Raw genomic sequence first — 18,267 nt, 5'->3', positions numbered from 1 at the left:
GTAAACTGAATTTGGAATTGTTGTTTTTCATTTCACACCAGTAAGCCAATAAAATGTTAGTAATTGTGATCAAAGGAACATCAAAGAAGCAAAGATTTAACTGCTTGAAATTTGGTATACGGAAAAGTCCAATTACGCGCAATTGTTCTCCACATTATGCTGGATTTAATCTTTACCAAAATACATATTTTTATATTAGTCTCATTCTAAAAGCCAAGATACGTGGTAATTGTCACAGAGGTTATGTCAATCATAATGACTGCGAGCAACTCTCCTAATATGCCCAGATTTGTTGGGTTATCTAATGTGTATGTAAGGATAAATCAATAATACATACCTTAATTTGTTTTGCACACAAGTCCTGATTCTCATATGGAGTGGTTAATTAGAGAATTTCATACATTTCTACATTTAATATGTTTATGTTTCTGTGGATATACAAGTAAGGGAATGTTCTTATTCACATAGTTATTTCTAGTTAAAGTTTCATGCAGGAGGTCAAAAAAGCTTTTCTCAGATAGGAGAAACTACACCAAAACCTGGAGTTAACATACTTTGGAGCAAAGGCTATTAGCAATGTAAATGTCATTACCTCTGATTTGTGATCAGCTGAACAAATAGTGAAGGCCCAATGTGACTTTGAGGCTTCAGGAACACAGTCTAGTGACTTTGAAAGGTAAAAGCAGTGCTTCCCACCAGGTACATGTGTTAGAAAATTCTGAACTGTCTTGATTGGGAATTAATAATACTAATGACTTGAGTTGATCCTAAGTAGTTCTCAACATCTGGGCAGAGCAATTATGAATATATAGATAAGTAAGGTGTATGGTATCATAAAATCATCTTCTTTCTATACCTCCTAGACAGTCTCAGTGTGACTACTCATATGGGCAGACACCCACGCACACACACCCTGCAATGGTTTTGATTTGAGAAGGCAAGATAGCCATACCTACCATAACAGTTGGCTTTGTTTATAATTGTCATAGTTTGATGATTTGGTTTAAGTTGTGGTATGTACTCAGAAAGGGGAGTTACACATCACCTTGCATATGTTTGTTTTGTTTTCCCTACTAGATTCTGGGGAGCAGGGACCATGTCTCAGTCAGGATAAACACAGGGCCTGGCTCATGGTAGATCCTTAAGAGAAATACTTGAATAAATGAATAAATGGATTTGAGCAAAAGAGTGAGTCTATAGTAATTAAATGTGCAACACATAAATACAAAAATGTATGAAGAATCTATTGCTGTATAATGAACCCATGCACCAACACACATACGTACACACACACACACACACACACACATCCCATATTCAGAGTACTTTCACTAGTTAAGGAAAGTAATGTCTGAGGTGTCGAGCCAGCAGTAACATCACATAAATATGTAATTAAATAATTAGTAATTGCCAAAGCAGAAAAATGTAATAATTTCTTAATACAAAAAATGGACATAAGTTAGTTTATAAACATTATGAGAATTAAGTATACCAGCCCAAGAAAACTTACAGAAATTCAAGAACACTAACATTTGTTCATGGCCACGAGTTGTTTGGTGTGTGTGTATGTTTTTGTTGTTGTTGTTGGGTTTTTTTTTTTTTTCATTTGTTTCTAACAAAGACAGTCAGTATAGGTCATGAAGCAACTTTTTTATTCATCATTTCTTTACTGTGGGCATAACAAGTATTCATACTAGTAATTTACTAAAAATACTGAAATGTAATTATCTAAATATTTGTTAAAAAGCAATTATAGTTTTTTTCTAATAAGAAGTTACACAACTTACAAGGTTATTTTTTTTAAAGATTTTATTTATTTATTTGACAGACAGAAATCACAAGTAGACAGAGAAGCAGGCAGAGAGAGAGAGGAGGAAGCAGGTCTTCCGCTGAGCAGAGAGCCCAACGCGGAGCTCGATCCCAAGACCCTGGGATCATGACCTGAGCCAAAGGCAGACGCTTTAACCCACTGAGCCACCCAGGTGGCCCACAAGGTTTTAATAAACCCTTACATTAACCTGACTTTTTTCCCTCAAGATCAGTAATTATAAAAGAGCACAGGTCTACTTGCCACATTTTCTATTAAAAATATACTGACAGGGGCACCTGGGTGGCTCAGTGGGTTAAGGCCTCTGCCTTCGGCTCAGGTCATATTCCCAATGTCCTGGGATCGAGCGCTGCATCGGGCTCTCTTGCTCAGCGTGGAGCCTGCTTCCTCCTCTCTCTCTCTCTGCCTACTTGTGATCTCTATCTGTCAAATAAATAAATAAAATCTTTAAAAAAGAAAGAAAGAAATATACTGACATATGCAGGCAAGTTTTCTGGTTAAAGTAGATACCAGCTCTATATAATTAGAGAATTATAATAAATGGTCTTACAGGTAGAAAGGATCTATATTTATGGATAATTTTGGCACTTGTTATTAGAGAAACTTTGTTTCACCATGAGATTTTATGTCTGATGTATAACCAACTTTATATTATCTACTCTAATTAGAACTAGAAGTAGCTTAAAATGGAAAAAAGGAAATTATTCCAAGATCTCATCTGAGGAGGCAGCTTTGGCTTATTTCCACACTAATATTGGCCTTAAAAAACAAGATCCCTCCAATCCAGCTGGACTTAGGATAGCCTGCTTTTTGTCTCATAGAGTGTTCTGAAGGTCTCAAAGAATGTCTTAGTTTTTACTCTAGAAGCCCAATGGTATAGGACTTCTCCTCCATATCATAATTGCATATTTGCAGGTAATGATTACTCACTACTGCCTCAATATATTTTTATATACAGTTTTCTCCTGAGTTCTTTACTCTCATATGAAGAATGCTTAACACCACTGTTAAGAGCTTTTCCTCAAACCCTCTCTTCTAGCAAAAGGACCTGACTTTAACACAACACACTTAATTATTAATACCTCAATCAGGAAGGCAAACATACTAGTGCAGCAGAGATTACCAGAACAAGACAGTCCATTGAATTTACTCTATATTTGTTGAACTGCCTGAGTTTCTTAAGCCCATCATGAATATGGAATTAGAACTGGGCTCTAAACACCTTCTACCTCTTGCCCTCTTACCTGAATTATAACTTTGTTAATATGAACATCTCTTTGCCACCAATTTTTTCCAATTTTATTATAGAATATATGAGTCATTATGTTTGAATTTGGTGATGATTAAATAAATGTTTGTCTAGAACACAAAATGAATTGTGTTCATACATGTATATAGACATTTACAACATAATGGACACAGTGGTATGGAATGCAGGTGTTATATAGGAACACGGTGAAGGAACACTTCACCTCCGTCTGAGAGGGACAGAGAGAGACTTTCTCTCAGAGATCGCATAGAAGGAGGCAGATCAAGTGGGAGAGGAGAGAAAAGTGTCAGTAGGAGAGATTCACAAAGGTGAGAAAGAACATGGCATGTACAGGGAACTATAAACAGATGTGTGTTGCTAATATAATGTTTGAGACAGAGATGGTGAGAAATGAAGCTCACAGAGTAGTTAGGGGTTTCATCTTGGAGGACCATGTAAGCCGTATTAGTATAAATTCAATGTTGAAGGCAAAGCTCCCAATGGTCTCATTTGTGCCGCATTCCCAACATTGTACCTTGATCTGACACACAGGCCCTGGTCCTTAACAGATATTATTTGGGTGGATGAAATGAAATAGAATGAAAAAAAGGATTTAAGCAGAAGATGTGTGTGAATCAAATTGGATTTTTTGATAAATTGTTATAGCAGCAGCCTGAGAGACAGATCCAAGAAGAATAAAAGTGGAATAAAGGAGACCAATGATGATGGGAAACGATGAGGCTCTGAAGTAGGGCAGCGGGAGTCACAGATTCACAGGATGAATCTGAGATGTATCGGAAGATTAAACCTGTAGGACCTGGTGTTTGTGTGGCTCTCTGGCTGTGAGAAGAAAAGGAGTGGTAGGAAGCATGTGTTATCGTAGTTGCCATTATTTAATCTAAAGAACATAAGGAGAAGAGTTGTTTAGAGGAAGAATCAAGTTCAAGTGTTCCTGAAGACTTTAGAATTTAAATATCTTTCAACTTTTGTTTTAAAAATGAACCCATACACTGGGTGTGATGCAAAAATAATGAATACTGTTACGCTGAAAAAATAAAAAATTTTAAAAAAATGAACCCATGGACAAATTCTAACAAGTTTTCAATGAAAATCTAGAACTTCAAATTTTCAAATATCCCAAGGCTATTATATTAGCATTTAAAAATTTTGATAACACCAAAACATTTTGCTATAATTAATTACCACATATCCTTCACACAAAATTTTAGGTAGAGAGAGATATGTATTGATAGTTCATTCTTTCCTCCTTTTAGCTTTTCATTTCTCCCACCCTCTTCCTCTGAGTTGAGCATTCTACAGTGAAGAGGGGCTGGAATCAGCTCCCACATGGAACTTCTCAGAGTGGCCTTTGAAAGCTTCTCCAATTCACACAGGAAAGGAGCAATGCTTCGAGGCCAAGGAGAACTCCAAATAAACAGTATTTCTACTTCTGTTTCTCAATCTGGTTTTAACATTTGGTGAGGGGCTGAAAACAAATCCAACAGAACAAAGGGCCCCCCTTCACTTGAACCTGGTGTTCAAATAATGTTAAATTTAATTTATATTCAGATGGTTAAAAATATTATTAAAATATGTAATTCTTGTACACTGAAGATTTATAAGAAATATGGTTAATGTTCTTTCTTTCTCACTCTTTGGCACTGTTCTCTTCCTGTTCTAAATATATCTTTTATTATCTCAGGATATTCTTTTAGAATGAGTAACTCCATCCTCACATTTCGGAGTAAAATCTTTCAGCCCAAATGAGTTTGGTTTTAGACATGGTTATGGGGGATCCAGTTGGCAACTGAATACACAGAACTGAGGCTTGGGGCAGAGGCTGGGGCTCCGAGTAGTAGTCCTTAGCAGAGACCGTGCCCTGACAGGGGTCATCTGGGGAGAAGGTGTAGAGGACCACCAGCAGAAAACCATGGTGAAACCAGAACATCAACATACACAGAAGAGTAAGAACAGGCTTTACAGTGACAGAGCAACTTGATCGGATAGGCCAGAGAAGGGCCTGGAGAGACATATCTCAGGAGGCAGGGCTAAAGGGAAGTAGCAGAAGGAAGGAGGCAGAGAACAAGGGAGCAGGAAGCAAACCCACTTCTCTCTCATTAGCCTTGCCTCTTGAACCTGCCACCTCCACAGTCTTCCCTCTCACCCAGTTCCTCTGAACCACGAGGGAAATCCACCAGAGTTTCTCTACTTAGGTTAAGGTCTAATGCCACGTGAAGAGTAGAATTTTCTCTATGTGCAAGTATGACATTCGATTAGCTTTCTTTAGCATTGCTTCTATCTAGTTTGTTTATGGGCTTTGTGGCTTCTCATGGTCTTTTCCTGTAAGAAGCTACAATTAATTTGACTACAATGGGAGTGTTTCAGTAGTCATTATTTTCGTGGTTACCCAGCCAATTTTACCTTTGTTTACTAGGGGATATTTTTTTGTTCACTGTGCTCCTTGTTCAGGATGTAACAGATAAATACCTTGCTCAGAGCCAAACAGAAATAGTTTAGATTCTGCTTCCATGGACTTTCTACTTTGTTGTTTGCATTAAGAGAACTAACAATTTTAAGAAGGATAAACAGAAAAGTCTGTTTTATTTTTCAGTGTTTGAAGTAAGGACAATGCTGCCTGTCTGATTCATATGGGTTCTGGTCTCTATTTTACTCACGGACGACGAGGCTCTGTTGCCCCCTGAACAGATAGTGGCTTAGACATGTTTTCCCCACTGTAAAATGCAATTTACATTGCAAACCCTTAATCTTCGGAGGCATTCTCATTGTGTTAATTTTTATTTGCCCGTTTCTCCTGGGGCAGGGTATGTTACCGATCTTAAATATCATTATAATAAAGTGATCTTAAAAATCATTCCTTTTGGTTCATAGGGATCTGGGTCTGTATAAGGATAAAATAAGATGGATCTAATAATGCTATAGTTTTTATTAAGCACATGTCAAAATTCATTATAAACCTTCTTTCTGTGGCATTTTGGTGCATTTGTTTTGATTTTGTTTCTTTTATTTATGAAAAAAACTAAGGTATAAAGAAATAGAACTTTATCAAAGCCACATAGGCAATAGATGTGAATAACCTTGGTAATGTTGCCGCAACAACTTGGCTTTTTCCTCTGTGCTTGCTTAAAATATTGATAGAGCCCCTGAAAGCTTTCTCATCCATTTTTGTTTTTTTCCTTACATAGTATTGATTTCTGGGTTTTTTTCACCTTAAAAATTCACACAGCACAATCGCTAAGAAGTTCAGAAGTAACTTTCTTAAATTTGGCTTTTTCACCTAAATTTTAGATTTTTTTAAAAGACCTAACTGTACTACATATGATATGGCTAATAAATAATGCAGACAGTGTTCATCAATATTGAGCAGAAAGATACATTTACTTTTGAAAAGTTTGTTTTCAAAAAACTGGACCCATCCTTTGGGTTTTTTGCTTGTTTGTTTTTTGGTTTTGTTTTTGCTTTTTTCTGATAGCTGCTAACTTCATAAAGGATTGTTAGCAATCCTTGTTGATGTTTAGTCTGGCAAAATAAAAAATAAAATTGCACTTTTCCTTTTATCTGAAACGAAGTACTATTTCTTAAAATTTTCTTCTGGTATAATTAATAACCCATGTGAAATTCCTGGAGACTGAGAAAAGACTACAACTCAGGTGTATGGATAAAGATTAATTTCTATCATTGATGTACTATGGAATGCATGTGTAAAGTCTGAGAAGATATGTTCAGGAAGGATGTGTATTAGCCATTCGCTAAGTAACTTTCTTCATCTTTAAAGGATCAACTTTTTTGGTTAACATCAAATATTTGAGAGCAAAATCTTGACAGACTGACTAACTCTGAATCCTTGCTGTAATATTTGAGACCCCCCCCAATCCAACATAACTGAAAATTCTGAAACATTGTCATTTATTGAATAATCCTGGTAACTTTTATGACAGCAAAGTATTTTAAACAAATGATGATCTTTACAGAGGAATTATAAATGCAAGCCTCATCTAAGAATTCCTTCTCCTGGTTGTTGCTCGTCCACCCTTCCTCCTGATGGTGGCAGGGCACAGTTGGAAGAGGAGACCCCCAAAGTCTTAACAGGTAGGCCCTCATTCTCAGCCTCAATGTGTGGTATCCAAAGATGAAAATCAAAAGCTGTGACTTGCTCAGAAACCAAATTCCCCTTCAAGCTTTCACCTCCCCGTGTGTTCCTTTTCTGCGATTGATCCCTCCATCTGCCCAGGCTGGGAGCTTCCCTTTAGTCCACTGGAGGTTAGCTTCAGATCCCACCAGTGATCACATCCTCCTGATTCTACCTCTTTCCTCAGTCTTCTCACTACAACCTGACCCGCAAGCAATTCATGCTAAAACTGTCCCTCCCCTGAATTGCTGTAATGCCTGCTATTCGGACTTTGCACCATCTGCCCTGCCCCTCCCTGCCCCCTCTCCTCCAGCAGCAACTCTGGTATATACACATAATCCGTATTTCAACCATTGATGTCCTCATATAGAAGTCTTATCACGTCATGCCCCTGTTTCCAATCTGCCTTTGACTCCCCATCACATTTAGGTCAAACCTGAACACGTTACCATGACTTCTAAGACCTGGCTTGGTCTTGTTCCAGTTTATCTCTCCAGGAACATTTCTCACCCCAGAAACATACTTTAGTCACTGCTGAAATTCTTTCAGTTCAGGGCACGATGCTTGCCCTGGCTACAGGCTTCACCTGATGTGTAATCCCCTCTACTTAAAACAAACATCTCCTACTTCATTCCTACCTTTTGCCCAGGTAAATCCTACTCCAGGTTTTCAGTTTAGACCTGACTTTCTCAAGGAAACCTTACTGGACACCTGGTGAAGAGTTACGTTCCCTCAGCATAGCTAGTAATTCTCTGTCATCACATTTGTCATGCTGTGTTTTAAGTGTATTTATTTTCAAGCAGAGCTGTCACATGAGGGCAGGGACTGAGGGTTTCTTGTCCATTGTTCTCTACATAGTACCTCTATGGCTTCTAATCAGCCCTCATTACATGTTAGATAATGGATTTCATAGATCATAGGTCTATAGATCATAGATGGGTTTGATACCAAGTCATCAGTAAAAGCGGAGTGAGGAAAATGGAAATCAAAGCAAATATGGAGCCATAGCAAAGGGATACAAAGACCCAGAAAGCTGAGAAGGAACAGCATGGGGAGGTGGAAAAGCAGACAAGCATGTGTTGTCTTGTCCCATGATATGCGAGCCCTGAGACAAGGATAAAAATTGATGCCCATATATATCTATTATAAACTATTATAGTTTAAAATCAAGCTGTTCAGCTGCTCAGTAAAGTATATTTCATATACTTTGACAAATATATATTCATAAAAACCTGAGAAGGCTACATATTATTTTAGAATTCCCAGACATATCCAAAGTTCTATGCCAGAACATGGAAGATGCAGCATGGTTTCTATCCCACCTTCTTTTTTTTTTTTTTTTTCCCCCACCCCAGCCCTGTCCTATACTACAGATGTATGGACACCCAGTCCTGGCTGGCAAGCTCCACTTACATTCCCTAAAAATAGCCATACTGGTCCCACATGTCTATTACCTACCTCGAGGGAGAGAGATCTGGAAAAGAGACCTATGTAGGCCATGGAAGTAGTTCTAGGACCATTTAGAAATGAACATATGAAATCCTAGAGACCCAAAACGTGGCTTAGAATGTGGAGGAGGAGAGCCTAGACTCCACGAGGACCAATCTCCTTGGCCTGCAGCCTGGGAAGAGGTCTGGCAAGCAATCGACCTGGATATATTCTGGAGCTTCTAATCCTAGAATACTACAAATGTGTACCTGTGAGGGTGTAGTATTATCTAGGACTGTCTAATGTTGTATTTTTTAAAAACCCATTCAAGTATATACCCTGAAGGTTGTAGACACATCTTTCCAAACTAACCTCTTGTTTCTACTTCAAGACTGTGTGATTCTCTGTTCTGTTGTATTCTGGGAAGCAGCCTAAAAACACAGCGTTTCAAGGCAAAATAGGTTCTGAGTTGAGAGTTGCCCATTTCCAGGCTGTGAAGCCCTGGGCCAAGTGCTTCATCTAATGAGTGGAGTTAATAAAATCTTCCTCTAGAGTTGTAGCAAAAGTGCACGAGGTTGAAGCCTTTAAAAGGCTCAGCTCAAGTAAATGCTCAACAGATCATAGTGCTGTCATCATCATCATAATCACTGTCATTATTTTTAGAGCTGTTATTCCTTATTGTCTGTAACTATTGCAATGACCTTGGGCAAGTCATATAACCCCTAAGAACCTCAATTTCTTCTTTCATAAAATGAGGTCTTTGGAGCAGAGGATAACTAAGATTCTGTCCAGTTAAGAGCAGGAACTTTTTGGAGTTCCTTCTTTTTCAGTTTTCATTCAACCTGAACTTGACCCCCATACTACATTGTAAATCGTTAATGGAAGTTACTACTATGCATATAATGTCACTAAGTGTTCTAGTTTAAGCAAGCCTGATATTGAAAGTCTAAATCTTTTGTAAAAACTGAAGAGCTCTGGATTGAATATGCAGTTTATGAAACAGAAAGATTCGTGGGAGAGTTTCTTTGCTCACTGGTTCTTCTAGTACATTAAAAGCTAAATTTGATTTACAAAAAAGATATTCACTTTGCCTACAACTTTTCAGAAACATGCACAGAGATTTTTAATCTCTGTGAATCATAGAATCCTTTGAGAATTGACTAAATCTAATTTCTCTTTCCCCAAAATGAACATGGTTGCAAATACTGCACTGAATTCTTGGACGGGAGAGTCCATAGATCTTAATATAAGAATCCAAAACAAAAGCATAAAGGCAAAACAAAAACAAAGCCAGTGAAAATGGGATGCGCTGAGGATTTTGGAGGCATTTCTAAACACAGACCTCCAAACACCTGGCCTTTCCAGTTTCAGAGAAAAAAAGATAGAATTAACATTTATTGAAGCCATACTCTCTGCCAGCCACCGCACCAAGCACTTTCTATGTGTTATGATGCTCTTCCCCTTGCAACCCTAAAAAAGGCAGGTATTTCTGATCAGAAAACTGTGGTTGAGAGAGTAATTCCCCCAAGTGACATTGTGAGTTAATAAATAGTAGAAGCAAAATTTGATCTGGAGTCGGACTCTAATCTTACCACACCATGAGAAAATGCCCTAAATTCCTTCACATCTCTCCTCCAGCTCCCAAATCCTTACCAAGGAATAATGGCAGAAGTTGAGAGATGCGTCTTCCTGAATGAACTTCTTGCAAAGGAACACCCTAAGCCACCTTTGTGCTGACCGCTGATCCTTCCCCTCACTCCTGCCCTGGGCCATCTCCCCGGAGCTGGACTGCCCTGCAGGAGGGCTGTGCTGCTGATGGCATGGGATGGGCGGGGCAGGCAGAGAGCTGAGGGAGGAGGGATTCTCGGTGCTGGATGTGATTCAAACATTCTGATCCCCTACGTGCCCCAGTAAGGATTTCAGCTGACATCTGTGTAAAACAGTTGTCAGCTGAGGAGCCGAGAAGTGGCCTGTCAAACTCAAAATGTCCCATTTGCCAGGTCTCACATGAGAAAAGTGAAGACAGGTCCCAGTGGGAAAAGACCTGCTTTCCAAAAGATTTATTACCTAAGGGTCAAGTTGCTTAACATGTGTTCTGCCCAGTAGACACGACTCCTCCTTGATTCATTCATATTTCGTAGGGTGGCTAATTAATCTCTTTAAGAAGGAGGGACTAGATGGAGGGGAATAAATGAAGGGCCTTATTGGAATTCTGTCTTGGTTCAGTAAGCTAATATTGAACTTCCTTCATAAACAGCCTGACCAAATACTGTGCAGAAATCACTGAGGTTTATATACTTTTAGACCTTATATATGAAGGTGAGGCCTGTATCCACATGTTCTAACCTGTCAAAATGGAACGTCCTTGGTGAGTTGGGAATAACAATCACAAATCCATTTTTGGTTTCAAGTCATTTTAAGATAGGCTGTCTTATCACCTCAGACTTCACAATGTGTCCTAGAAAAGCATGCTGTTTTCACAGTGATATTAAAGGCACAGTGAGATTTGTATTTGATTTAGATTATCCTCATGATTTCCCACATGATATAGAGCTGCTTCATGAAATCACTTGCTGCTAAGCATTTCAGACCTTTATGTGGCATAAAGAGAAAAACAACTGCTTGGAAATGCTTAGGAGTAAAATGTGCATATTTAGAAGTAGCTGACATTTGATATGTAATTTTTCTTATATGCTATGTATGATGCAAGACATTCTCTACCCAGTGTGAAGACGATGCCATCTTTTTCTGTCAGGAAGGCAGCATAACATAATGGTTAAAGTACGGACTCTGGAGCCAGACGATATGGCTTCACAAGCCAGCCCTGCCACTTACCTGCTTTGTGATCTTGAGCAAAATACTTAAGTTTGGTGTGCCCTGTTTTCTCATCTACAGAACGCACGTAGTAGTGAGTTCCTCTCTTACTGTGTTAATTGGCAGGATTAGGTGAATTAATATAGGCATAAAGTGCTTAGAATATTGTCGACATGTCATAAATGTAGTGCATTAGCCGTTATGATACAAATGTGTGAAGATGATCGGTAAACTCCACAGTAGGTGTTAGAGGGTTCAGAGAATAAATTGGCTTATCCTTAGTTTAGGCTAAGGCTTCACCTGAGTTTATTTGTATCTCTGTATTGAGAAAGTGCTAAGTAGAATGTTTTCCATCCCTCTGTTCTCTCATATTGTCTGCGTGTTACTCAGTGATCCCGTAAAATCTGTGGCAAAGGATCCTCACGTACCTGCCGACAGAAGTGTGCACCACGTATCTGGCTGATTGAATAAATACCATGTCTCACATATCATACTCCTGCCAAATGTATGTCAGCCCTACTGTGATAATGATAGGTCTTTATTTGAAAAAATGTTCCTGACTTCATAACAGCATCATATATAATCAGTGAATACTCATGGGAAAGAAAAGAATAATAACATGTGAGGAACCCTTCAAATCCTTCGATGTGTAAGAAGTGTCTTCATACTTGAAAAGGCTGGGGGAGGAAAGTCATTCATTCCTTCAAAATCTGTACCAGGTGCCTGTCAGAGGCCTAGCACTGTTCTAGAAGTGAGAAATGAGGCACCTAGAATATAGCTGTTGCTGTCATGAAGATCATATTGTAGTGACAGGAGACAGTAAACAAGTAAAAAAACTAGATAATTTTAGAGACAAAGAAGTAGATGGAGTAGATAAAAACAGAAGCACGTAATAGAGAAAACATGTTGTTAAAGACCTCAGCTGAGACACCATTGAATTTAAGGATGAGAGTTCCACTCTGACCGAACAGCAAAGACAAAAGCCTTGAGATAAGAATGAATTTGACAAATTCAAGAAAGAGGAAAGAAGCTTGGGTCTTAGAAGGGGGAGAGGTTGGCAAGTGGAGGTGATACAAGGTGTGGTTTTGGAAGTAAGCAGGGGCTTAATCATGTGATAAATGTAGGCCATGGGAAGGAATGGAATTTAATCAGGGTGCGATGGGAGGTCATTATTGTGTTATGGGAGTAACATAATGAGATTTGTTTTTAAACAGTTTGGCTGCTATATGGAGGCCAGGTGTAGGCGAACATAAATGTTCCCAGAAAGATCCATTCAGAGCGATTAGCTGTAGTCCAGATAGACATTGGTGGCTTGGACTAAAAAGTGGCAGTGACATGGAGAGACGTAGAAAGATTTGCAGTTTGTGCTGGGAGTACAGACAGAACTTGCTAGTAGTCTGGGTGTAGGTGGTAAGCAAAAGGAGAAACCAAGGAATCACATATCTTAAGGTCTTACTTAAGTCCTGCCTTCCCAGTGAAACATCTCCAGTCATTCTAACTCATTTGTCTTTCCTTTTGGTGGAGCAATTTTTTTTTTTTTTTTCCTGAGGTGGTAACACCTGTAAGACACAGTTCCAAGTGTTGAGGATACATTAGTGAAGAAAACAAAGATCCCTGTCCTTGTGAGGCTATATTCTCACCTCTGTACATCTCTCTCTGGGCCTATAATTCACACTACATTTTATGTGTCTTTGTATTAGTCTCTAAGTGTTTCAGATTTACTATTTTTGCTCTCGGGATAGTCACCTTCTCAAGGACCAAGGACCCCCATTTTCAGTTTATCGTAATGTCTAGCTCAATACTAGGGGGAACATAAGTAACAGTAAAAATAGGTCTTTTTCATTGATAATTTCTTCTTTATAGGCTTGTCTGCTTTAAGTAAATTTGTGAAAATCCAAAATTGCAATTCAGATAATTGGAAAGGCAATCATTTTTCCATTAAAAAGGGATTATTTACTCACTGAAGAGTTACTTTAAAATAACAGACTCTCCTAATGAATGTAATTAAAAGTTTGTTAATGGGCCATTATGTATTTTTCAGGGGATGTGGGTACAGGAACTGAAGCTGGAGTATCAGGGGCCACACAGTCAATTTAAAATCAATCCAAAATGAAGACAAAGGAGCTAAATATTAGAATTGTAACTAAAAAAGAAAATAATTTCTGATTTCTGGAAACTTAAACAAATCAACAACTTTATAGAAGACTTTCATTTTCTAAATTTATAATCAGCAATTATAAATTCATTCTTGAACCAGAGCACATTCATCCTGGCAAGGAAAACTAATCATTTGAATACACAAGAAAATTGGCTTCTGGCTACAGCTCTTGGAGTATGTCTTAAAATATGAAGAAAAAAAAATTCCTGGTTTGATGTTTCATAAGGAAGTTTGAGCACTTCATAAACACTCATAGAATATCGACTCCTTTTCATGACCCCTTTTAGTAACACTGGCATTGAGGTGTTAATGTAACGTTCTAGCCATGACACCTGTCCTATGGGTCAATTACGCTTTTGAGCACAATCTCAGGAATCCAATGAATGTTTATGACTTTATTTATGCAGAACCTACTTCTGAGTTCTAGAATGAATTTAAACCCAAGGTTTAAAGAAAATGTCCCATTTATAAGGGGCCTTTTAAAACTTGTTTCTGTAATTCTCATCATGTTGAAGACCCTCATAATTATCAATGGGGAAGAAAGCCTCTCACCAGGTAGCACACAGTAGCACAGTTCATGTAAGAATGTAGATGCTGTTCCCTTTACCTCATTCATTCATTCATTCATTCAGTACATTTGTTGAGTGCCCTCTCTGGGGGAAACACCAAGCAAAAGCAGCAAGTCATGTCTGGTCTCTAACCCAGAAGATCTGATAGTTTCCTAGGGGAAAAGACACATACACAATAGAATGTCTTATATACTGAAAAAGAGATATTAGTGAAATGTATTGCAGGTTCAAAGGAAAGCAAGGTACTTTTTTGTTTTGGAAATAGAAGGGCTTCCTGGAAGAAATGGCATTCAAAATACCACTTAAAGCTAGAGTATGAGAGGTGACAGAAAGGCAAGAGCTTCGAGGAAGCATAACCAAAGCTATAGAACTTAAAAAAAAAAAAAAAAAAGTTGTATGTAAAAGAACCAAGCAGTGCTTTGTGTGGTGAAAAGAACTGCCTAAAAAGCCAGAGACGGAAAGAAAACCATTTTGTCCTCACGCCTGAGAAATAGTTCAGTTGAGCATATCTTAGAAAGTTTCAGTTAAGTTTAAGGATGGTGATGGCTGCTGAACCAGTGTTGGAATTGTATTCTATGGCGATGGTTTTGGTGACGGTAATAATAATGCTTACCATTTGCTAAATCCTTCAGCCTTCTATGCACTTTAGTAAGAATTTCCATGTGTTAGTTCCTTCAGGTCTCCTCATGAGATTTGATTAGTGTTTATTCCTACTTGTCAGCTGAGAAAACGGGCTTAACAAGTCAATTAATTCACTTAATGTTGCCCAGCTGGTAAGTAGCAGAGTAGTGATTTGAACAGGTGCACAGTATTGGATTTCAAAGCCTGTAACTCACTAAGGGGAGCAATGGAAGACATTTGAACAGGGAAATGATTGATTCAAGCTATCCTTCTCAGGAACTCATTTAACCACAGGGGGATTACAGTGATTAAAGAATTATACTAGTGAACAGCTAATGAGGACCTGAATGGAGGTAACAAGAATGGGTGTGAAAAAGGATAGGAGGTGAAAGGTGTCATAAATGTAACTAACTTGATTCAGGGCAAGGAAAAGGGAAAAGTCAAATAGAGTCAAGTTGTAGTCTGTATAACCAAAACTCGTGGTGCTAGGCAGCAAAATAAAGAACACCAGAGGAAGTATGTCTCTTCTAGACTTTAGGGGAGCTAGGATGATCTAGTTCAATTTTGTATATGTTCAAGTTGAGATGCCAGTGGGATAATACAGGTGAGAAGAGTCCAGGGGATGTTTAGAAATACAAAAGGAGGACTGATAAAGAACATCAAAACCATAGTTTTCTTAACATGGAGAAATCAGAAGCCAGATTTATTAATTGAAGGGAGAGTAAAAAAAAGTGAAAAAGAAATATAGGCTATGCTAAAAGGAATTAAAGGAAAAGACAGAGAAATTGGTAGACGAAGAAGCTGACAAAAATCAGGGAAGTTTTCCTTGTTTTCCTGAAGAATGAAATGATTGAAGAATGATGGTAACTTACAGAGTAAGACCTTGGAATTTGTAGGGCTGCATTAACTCAAGGGCACACATGACAGGTTAGCCAGGTAAGGGATGCCTAGTGCCTCTTTCATTCATTCAGTCTCTTGCCGCCCGTCTAGACCACCACTTAAATGCCAGCCCTCTGCTAGGCCTTTAGCTCTTCCATAGTTTCCCCCATAGAAGCTTAAATGTTCCTTATCACATTCTCCTACCACTCTTGGTACATACATGCATCATGGACCAGTGGTTCTCCACCATAAGTGTGTGTCCAATCACTTGGAGGGCTGGTTAAAACACAGATTTCTAGATTCCACTCCAGGGGGTTATAATTCTGCAAGTTTCGGATGGAGCTTGGGAATTCGCTTTGCTAACAAGTTCTCAGGTGATGCTGATGCTTCTGGTCTAGGGACCACATTTCATGTACTGCTGAACTAAACAAAGGGCCTATGGGAGGTACAAGTAAAAGCTGTGAGAGTTTGAGGATGGACTAGTATGCCAGGCCTGGGAATGTTCTGGAAAATACTTCAGGAATCAGGCATGATTTAAAGTTAGACAAAAAAGAATGGAATAATCTGCCTAGCTGAATCCCTACTGAACACCGAGTTTTCTTAGGAGTGTTCTAGATTTTTAAATTTAGGTATAGATTTTTTAAAATAAGTTAAACAACAGGGGTGCCTGGGTGGCTCAGTGGTCTAAAGCCTCTGCCTTCAGCTCGAGTCATGATCTCAGGGTCCTGGGATCAAGCCCCGAATCAGGCTTTCTGCTCCGCAAGGAGCCTGCTTCCCTTCCTCTCTCTCTGCCTGCCCCTCCGCCTACTTGTGATCTCTGACTATCAAATGAATAAATAAAAATCTTTAAAAAAAAAAAAAAGATAAAAAAATAAAAGTGAAAACCACAGCAGTGACTATAAGGTTTTTTTTAGAGGGGAGGGGCAGAGAGAGAGAGAATCTTAAGCAGTTTCCACACCCAGCATGGAATCCTATGTGGGGCTTGATCTCACGACTCTAAGACCATGACCTGAGAAGAAATCAAGAGTCTGATGCTTAACCAACTGAGCCAGACAAGTTTATTTTAATCATGAACAACAATGTTATATGAGCAAGAAGTGTGAACTGCTGTTTGGGGGGGGGAAATAAGTATAGAGGGTGCTGTGTCCCATTTAGAATGCTACTTTGTTATTATTCATAACAACTGAGATGGTGGGGCTTAGAGTTATGAACTCATTCTAAGAGCCGGTATTGTAATTACCATTTTGGTTGCTGCATCTAATTATTCTCTTAGGTTTACCTGTCCCTGATAGTTACCATGCAAATCTGACATAAGCAGATACATCAGATCTTTGAATTTGGGTGGGTGTAGTTTGCTCTGTATGTCACTAAAGTGTTGGCTGTGGTTGGCAAATGTTGTTAAGTTGCACAACCAAAGGTGCAAAATCCTTCCCAACATTTATAACATCCGTCATTTCAAGTTTCTTTCACTCAGTCAAAATTCCCACCAAGCTAACTTATCAATATCAATGGCAGTCAGCCTAGCATAAGCAAAACACCATTCAGTCATAGCCATACGTGTCACATGGATCTATCAGAAACCTTCATGATCAGATGCCACTGGACAAAGTGAGATTAGACATATGAGTGCATAATGTATCATTTCAGTTCCAAGCCTGCACAACTGCTAATTTCACTATGATAATTCACCCGCGTAACTCAAATTAGGCTTCTGGCACTGAAAGGCATAAACATCCATCTTAATGTATCAACATCAAATTGTTACCTGCTTTAGTCTTTTCTAAATTATATGCTATGAATCTACTTAAAACTTAAAAATGCACAGGAAAGGAAGGAAATTCTTCAGGCCTAATGGCATGCAAATAAATTATTTCAAACTAAGAGAACATAGACAAAGTTCATATTTTGAGAACACAGTCCTTTTTGAAATAAAAAGCAATTTTAAAATAAAAATTTAGTTGCCCACCTAGAAAAGAAAAAAATAATCCCTTTAAATCTCAGTGATACCCCAAAATTCCAAATTGTTTTAACAAGTAAGTGTTTTGAGCAAATTGTATTGTCTTGTTGGAAAGGAGAGTTGGGTGGCAGATGATTTGATTTCATTTTTGCCATGGCCGAGTAGTAGTTTCTGAGTAGCTGAAGCTACTCAGAAAAATTACATGAAAGAAAGTAATTGTCAGTCTTTTAGGATATATTTGGTCCGGTGTCGTCAGAAGGTAGTCTGCCCTCTCCCTGGAATCAAGTTGCAAACACTATCCTCAATAGTAATTAGAGCTAAGCGGCAATTACAGGACATATGATTTGTTCAGACGCAGTGCCCGTCGGCTGTCTCCTAGCACCACATTTCACAGAAACATCAGGTTGAAATGATGGAATTATTTATCTCTCGATGTCATACTTCGCACAGAGCTTGAATGCAGAAGTGAACGTGGACTGTAATCTTAAAAACGAAGGTAAGCATTGCTGGCTAATCAGCATTTACACCTCAGGGAACTTTTTCATGAAGTATGTGACAAAAATGTCAAACAGTTAAAATCAATTTCAGAGAAAAGTAGCAGAATTAGAGCAAATAGA

General features: G+C 38.5%; 1 protein-coding gene across 14 annotated transcripts in view; it reads left to right on the top strand.

Annotated features, from left to right (window-relative positions):
• ZNF385B (zinc finger protein 385B) overlaps window positions 1-18,267 on the top strand; it is a 400,466-nt gene that overhangs the window by 276,924 nt on the left and 105,275 nt on the right. Inside the window, exon 1 of one of the 14 annotated variants that reach the window (XM_059394273.1) lies at window positions 7,085-7,184. The exons of 12 other annotated variants lie outside the window; for them this stretch is intronic. Coding sequence is in view for 1 of the 2 variants with exons in the window: in XM_059394264.1 (XP_059250247.1) it covers window positions 18,083-18,146 (64 nt within the window). In the remaining variant the exon portion in view is untranslated. Of the gene's footprint in view, window positions 1-7,084; window positions 7,185-17,974; window positions 18,147-18,267 lie in introns of those variants that run through there. One more of the 14 variants, XM_059394264.1, reaches the window with a different exon arrangement.

This window comes from Mustela nigripes, chromosome 3 (genome assembly GCF_022355385.1).
Source record: "Mustela nigripes isolate SB6536 chromosome 3, MUSNIG.SB6536, whole genome shotgun sequence".
Taxonomy (NCBI): domain Eukaryota; kingdom Metazoa; phylum Chordata; class Mammalia; order Carnivora; family Mustelidae; genus Mustela; species Mustela nigripes.
The sequence above is the reverse complement of the archived record's forward strand: the minus strand, read 5'-3'. Positions and strand labels throughout refer to the sequence as shown.